We start from the raw sequence: 7,289 nt of genomic DNA on the forward strand, positions 1-7,289 counted from the left end.
CATGGTTAGGCTTTACGCAGGTTCAGAGGTACCAAAGCAAAGTGATGTCCATAACAAGATTGAGTTTGAGGAGGTTTATTCACACACATAAGCAAGCTTACAGACATTTCTGCTGCCTCTCTCACGCTGGTAAAAAACCATATGCCCCCGTGCCTGCAGCACCTCTCACCTTGACCTACTTATGCAAATGAACATAACACCATGTGACCAACAAATGACAATACAAGTAAAGCATAAATACAAAATAAACCAAATTAACTTTAACAAGAAAAGAAAAGAAATAAATTAGGCTATAAATTAACTTAAGCCCAAAATAAACAAAAATAAGAATATAGCTCCAACACCATGTGCTATGATGATTTGTCAGTTTGTTTAAGAGCAGTGAAAACATCTTATCTCTGGGGAAGTAGTTGGTTCAAAACTGTTGTGGCAGTCTCAGTAAGACCTGCCTTTGTTTGTTTAGTGAAGATTGAAAGAGACTTGGCTCATGAGCCTCCTGCCTTGATATTTGATTAGTGTTTCATTGAGCGCTTATACTGTATTGAACATTTGATTATGTTGAATGTTGATTTTATCCGCTTTGGTCCAAAATCTTTATGTTGTCACGATTCTTGCAAAATACAGCCTTTTATGGCACTACAGTGATATCGCTCCGCACTCTGTGGCCACCAACTAGAGAGTGTGGTTGTGCTGAACAGCTCCCTGGTGTGAAAGTCTCTGCATGGAAAAAATATGTTGCTAAATAAAACACCATGGCCACAGAAAGATATTCCCTTTGTAAAGGCTAAGAGGACACATACTGTATATTCTGTATTAAGATGACATAATTATACTAATTCTAGTTTAAAGCTAGAGTGTGGGACTTTTCCATAAGTCAATGTCATTCAAGCCTTTGCCAAATGAGTTCACACAATGCAGCAAAAGCAGTATCACAAAGAAGCCAGCTATAACCGAGAGAGGTACCGGGGCAAACAAATGTTCATGTCATGTTAAGGTAGGCTACTAGGCATACTGAGGGGTTAAATCACCTGCACAATGATCTGTGAAGGCAACAAACCACCCTCCATCCTAATGCTGGTTTTATGTGTTTTCCACTTGTCTGTTCAGTTCTCACCCTGTTTGTTTTGTTGCCAGGTAGGTTTAGTTTTGATTTGTTTAGAGAAGGTTTTATAAGCATGGTGGTGATGTCAGCACATCCTGCTTCTGCTTACCTCCACACCTGAAAAGTACCCAGGTAGGCTATACTTCATTCTTCTCCTAAGTTACGTGCTCGGGGGCAATTCATTGGTATTCATTACTGTATGCCGTAGAGATAGATTTATCTCAATATTATTTGTGTGAAAAGATTAACAATCCGTCTGTAAATGTATCATCTCTAAAAAACTCCAAAAATAAAGACACAAAACAGCAGTTTTAGATATTTACAGCCTGTTCTCACTCCCAAGTCACATATGGATGTTTGTAACGCACTGGGGATCCCTATAGCATCATAGTTAAACGCAGTGGGGGAAGCCCTGTATTTGTTTTGACAGTTTTTGACAGTAAAGGTAGGGATATGATATTTAACAGAAAAGACTGGGAAGGAGGGGTTTGGGGGGTTTGGGGTGGTTGGCGTGCCAGAAACCGAACTTGAACCAGGAGACCGGTGTTTGTGTCACGTGTGAAACTAAAAGTATTACATTAAATATATTTATTTAAGTTACGTAATCGTGTAAGTTATGCAAGTAACGTTACTTAACTTACGTGTTAACTGGTAGTTATTTTAACCTACAATAAATAAAATGATTAATGATGTGAGAACATACTTTTTTCTGAACTCATTTCTCCACATCAACATAATCCTAGAATTTATTTAAGACTGTGGATCAGCTGGTAAATCCAGCTCTTCCTTGTGCCTGTTATATATCTGATCTTTTAGTCCCATATGCACCAGCACGTACCTTGAGATCCTCAAGCCGTTCCTGAATCTCGACGAAAAAAATAAAGGGGTCAGAGCATTAGCAGAGCATTATTATTATTATTTTTATTATTATTATTATTATTATTATTAACCTTGACAGTTTAAAAGAAAATTGTCAATATTTTGCATATCAGCAAAAAAATTAATTAGATCAATCAAATATCAGGCTGTCATAAAATGGCCACTGAGTGTGATTATCAAGCTACTCACTCACTTGCGTGCACACACATGCACACATCTGCGGGTGGTGCTGGAAGTGGAGGTAGATGCTGCCTTCACCGAATTATGTAACAAAAAAAACAACAATCTAACAAAAAAACTGAAACCACAAAAAAGGTAGGTGTGTGAGTAAGCAAGTCAGCATTTTGTCTGAGCAGGGACGTGTATTGGAAAACTTATAGAACTGCTGCCTACAGAAACAGTTGAAAAGAAGTAGCATTATTTTCATGGTAAGGTTACACTTATAGCACAGAACCAATTATAGCTACTTTTATTTTATGAATTAACTACAGTATATGTGTGAAATAATATTTGATTCATGTTGAACTTTGAAGGAGTTTTTGAAATGCTGTATGGAACAAAATAGGTAAGCTGTTGATAAGGATCCTATTTAAATTGGCTACTGTACTTTAATAACCTGATAGCAGAAGGAATAAAACATTTGGAGTAACGATTACTATATACAGTATCTCACAAAAGTGAGTACACGCCTACTGTTTTCCATAGCCAAATAAATTATCCCCTCTCCTTTACCTCAAGTAAGCGTGGCTAAAGTTAAGCAAGTAACTTTAATTAACAACTGAAGCTTCAGCCTCCCTGAAAAAGGCCTAACGACGTCCATTTGTTGCATTTGTTAATGTAGTGTTCCCTTTGGGTTTTGTTTTATCCTACATGCTTTTCTATGAACTCATTATAAAATGTTTGAAAAATGAAACACACTTTTTTACTATAGACTGCACTTTAATGTTATATCAGCGGAGGTGCTAATAAAAAAAGTCACAATAATTTAACTGAAAAGACGAGACGCCATAGTTCTGACACTAGGCGAGACAGAGGTGATCTGTTACAGTGAGGCGGAGTGAGCATAGTGTGGCTGGAGCATTATAAAGGGGCCTATCCGAAGAAGCCTGTATGCACCTTATATGAGAAGGCCTATATAATTAAATAGTAGCAGCATCAGAAGTAGCCTACTTAACAGTGCTGGGAGTTATAACAATAGGCCTTTGTAAACAGTGTGGAAGTTCTCTAACAGCCCATATACTCTCTCGTGATAACAGGATAATTGACTTGCACCCCAAGGATTGCAGGTTTTACCTCTGCTCTTTGCAAAGTTAATTTTACTTCTTTTGTGTGTTTTTTAATAATTCTCTTCAACAAAGTTGTTATCAAGAGATTCAGGTGAATCCATTTAACTACACATTTCCTGACGGCTATTTCAGAAACTTTGAGAAGCGGATGAATTTCCTCTGCCTGGGAATGATGGGGAAATAAAAAGTTTATAGGTTGATGTATGTAGACCAATCGCCAGGATGCGCACACTCCAGCATGTGATTAATTGTGAGCATGTGAATCAGTCATCTTCACAACAACTTTTTTTGTTGTGAAGATGACTTTTTTGTTTTTTTTCTTCCATGGGGATCAAACTCACAATCTTAAGACTATGGGTCATGCACCTTAATCACTGAGCTAATCAGCGACATGAAATGCACCTTGAAAATTACCATTAAGAAACGTTCTTGCCAACCCCTTTGTTAAACTACAGTTTTATTATCTCGACATCCCGAGAAAATTATCCCGTTATCACGGGAAAACGGAGTTAAATAAAGATATGAATCGATGGCCGCTTAGGGCTTCCGTACTCCGCTCTATTCGGACAGCTTACTTAATTTAAGTCAGAAAAAAGTGTTCCCCATTTAATGCACAAGCTATTAAATATAGTAGCCTAATAATGTACTATATTATTAATGTTTTTACTGTTACGGTTACTGTTTTTGTTGTTGTTTTTTGGATGGTGGCACAGTCCCTCAGCTGTGGAAGGATTCCACAGTTATTCCCATACCAAAAAAAGGTGCTATCAAGATCATGAACGACCTCAGGCCAGTGGCCCTCACCTCTCTAGCCAAGAAAGCTATGGAGAGGGTCATCAAAAATCATATTATTAAGATAACAGACTCACAGATGGACCCACTGCAGTTTGCTTATCGCGCAGGAAGAGGGGTGGACGATGCAAAGGTTTTCATTACAGACACCATCCATAAACATCTGGATTCTCCTAACACGACAGCCAGACTCCTTTTCGCTGATTTCTCCTCGGCATTTAACACCCTGCAGCCACATATTCTAGCTGAGAAACTTTACTTTCTACCTAGACGACCGCCTGTTTTGGATAATCGACTTCCGTACCAACAGGTCACAGAGAGTTCTGGTCAATGACACATTATCTGATGTCCTGTACACATCAGCTGGTTCCCCGCAAGGCTGTGTCCTTTCACCTCTGCTTTTTATTCTTTACACCGATGACTGTAGTTACTTGGTAAAATACGCCGATGACACAGTTCTCCTATTTTTGCTTTCGGGCTCCCTACAGCACCACAGCTCAGCTCTTCAGGAGTTTGTGGAATTGTGTGATAAATCTTGTCTAGAACTAAATATGAAAAAGACCAAGGAGATGGCAGTGACCTTTTCCAACAAGCAGATGGAACTGGCTGTGGCAGGCTGTTCCACTATCCATGGGAAGCCTGTAGAAATTGTTGAGGAACACAAGTAGCTGGGCACAAGCTTCGACAATCTCATGAAATTTAATTCAGACACGAAGGAGATCCTCAGGAAATGCCAGCAGCGGCACTATCTCCTGAGGAAGCTCAACTCATTTGGGGTCAGCAAGGTCATCCTCAAAACGTTCTACTATTCCTTCATTGAGAGCGTTATGACATTTTCCATCTCTTGCTGGTTCCACTCCATCACTCTGCAAAGCAGAAACCGCCTGCAAAACTCAGCTAAAGTCTGTTCCAAAATAATAGGACTTCCGGTCAGAGCCCTCTCCACTGTATGTGAGCAGCAGACTCTGAGGTTAGCTGGCAGGATTCTACAGGACCCCTCAGGACGTCTGCTGCAGAACTCGGAGGAGAAGGGCAACCTTTGTACCTAAGGCTGTCCAGCTCCTAAACTCCCAACCATCCCTTAACTCCTTCTTACCACGATCACTACTTCCTTCACTCCCCTGCACACACTCAAACATACAAGTACACGCACACTCATTTAGTGATTCATAAATACTTTAATAAATATTTAGTGATCCTTAAATACTTGCAATACCGGACTATGAGCTCAGCCATCTGCCACGCAGAGGGCTGCATAATGTCTTGAATTTATTTATTTTTACTACAACCCAACTATACAGTACATGAATTAATTATGTTGATAATGTATTTTATTTCATTTAGTGATGCTGATTTGGACCTGTTGACAACATTGATATATGTCTATTCATTTATTAATATATTAGGTTATGTCTATTATGAAAGATGACTTTATTTAACTTGTACTAATCTACGGGTCTCGCAATTGCCCCATGGGGATAAATAAAGTGTTTTGAAATTGAAAACATTTTTTTGTTCAATTCTGAGTTATATCTTTAAATTTTTACGGTCAGGTTATCTCTCTATTTTAGCACATTTGCTCTGCAGTTTTTTTGTAAGCTAAATTATCTTTGTATGTGAATACAGTATACACTTCTTTCTGATAATTTAGCTGAAAAAAACTCTTAAAACAAGCTCCTTTGTAGGGTCACACTGTTATTTATTTTTATTACTGTCATCAGCGTTAGAAGTACTCGAAAGCCGAAGCTTCAGCTGAGTACCTGAATGCAGCACGAGAGCTCCAGCGATGTAGAGGGAAGGAGAGGAAGAGGAGGAGGGTGGAGGCAGATCGAGGAGAAGCATGAAGAGGATCCCCGGTATCTAAGCTGACTGACGGGGCGAGCATCTCGTCTTCCCTCGCTCGATAGGGCCGACAGGAAGCGGAGGGAGGACAGGATGGAGGAGAGGAAGCAGTTTCTTTGTGGGGTGGTGGAAGGTGAGAGCGGCCGACTTCATAACTGACCTCCAGTCAGATCATGTGATTTTTGCTTTCTTACCCCGGGGAGATGATTTTGAATAGACCAGCGTTTGACCTATATTTTAGCATTGTTTTGTCGCTTACTGTGGATAAAGGAGGGCGTGGGAGTGGTGCTATGTATGAACACTGACGTAGTTAGAATATAATAAGGTCTTTATAAAGTGATGTGGTGCAGATCAGCCAGGGTTGAAGTGGAGATCAAAGAGCAGGCGATGAAAAGCACTCAATAATGTCTGGCTCTAAGGAAAAGACATGCTTTGGATAATGGCTGGTGGTAGTGATGATGATGATGATGATGATGCTGATGATGATAATGTTGGAAATAAGATGATGTGATGATATTGATAACGGCAATAATGGTGAAGGTGAATATGAGGATTATTATTATAATTATGATAATGATGGTAAGACTGTGAGGATGTTTGTTGGGATGACATGACAGTAGTGATGATGATGATGATGATGATGATGAGAGAATGAAAGAAAACAATGAAGAAAAGGACAATTTGGGGGCTTAAATGAAAAAACGCCAATGAAGGGTACTGATGATGTTGGTGATGGGAATAATTGTGATGATAGTGATAATGATGATGATGATGATGAACAGGAGGAGATAACAACACTAGCAGTGGTGGTAATGCAGGTTACACCTACAGGTTATGACAATGACAATATATTTACGCACACACACTTTTTTACAAAATCTTGGGACCCCTCAAATGTGTTTCTCATTTCCATGTGGTGGTATCCAACTGAGTTAGTAATTGGGTCTGGCTTGGTGGGGAGCACGCCACAGGGCAAATACAGGTGCACATGTCAAACACGCACACCATAAATACACTCTCTGGACGGGCACGCAGGAGAAAACACTCGATTCTGAGTGGATCAGATTTACTTCGCACTTACTGTACACACACACACACACACACACACACACACACACACACACATATTGCAGACTTATTAAAAAGACACAAAGGAGGAAGAGGGACACTGGAGATGCTCCCATTTCTAAAAATAGAAAGTGGTGGAGAGTGTAGCTGGAGATGAATTATGCCTCCGCCAAACACAGAGGGGATGTGACCAAGTAAGCACAGGAGGAGCTTGCATCCTTTTATGTGTCCATACACGCAGTACTGTAGCTGTAATGTCCTCATAGTGTCCAGGAGCTGATAAATATGCAGTCTGTGATTAATTGCTGCAAAGCTTGGAG

The 7,289-nt window shown here is 39.8% G+C and overlaps 1 protein-coding gene across 1 annotated transcript in view; it reads left to right on the plus strand.

Annotated features, from left to right (window-relative positions):
- The first annotated feature begins 5,806 nt into the window (after positions 1-5,806).
- si:dkey-183c6.8 (protein O-GlcNAcase) overlaps positions 5,807-7,289 on the plus strand; it is a 22,592-nt gene continuing 21,109 nt past the window's right edge. The window contains exon 1 of the mRNA XM_046063731.1: positions 5,807-6,034. Within this exon, the coding sequence (XP_045919687.1) occupies positions 5,995-6,034 (40 nt within the window). The 5' untranslated portion in view covers positions 5,807-5,994. The remainder of the gene's footprint in view (positions 6,035-7,289) is intronic.

This window comes from Micropterus dolomieu, linkage group LG12, assembly GCF_021292245.1.
Source record: "Micropterus dolomieu isolate WLL.071019.BEF.003 ecotype Adirondacks linkage group LG12, ASM2129224v1, whole genome shotgun sequence".
Classification (NCBI taxonomy): Eukaryota; Metazoa; Chordata; class Actinopteri; order Centrarchiformes; family Centrarchidae; genus Micropterus; species Micropterus dolomieu.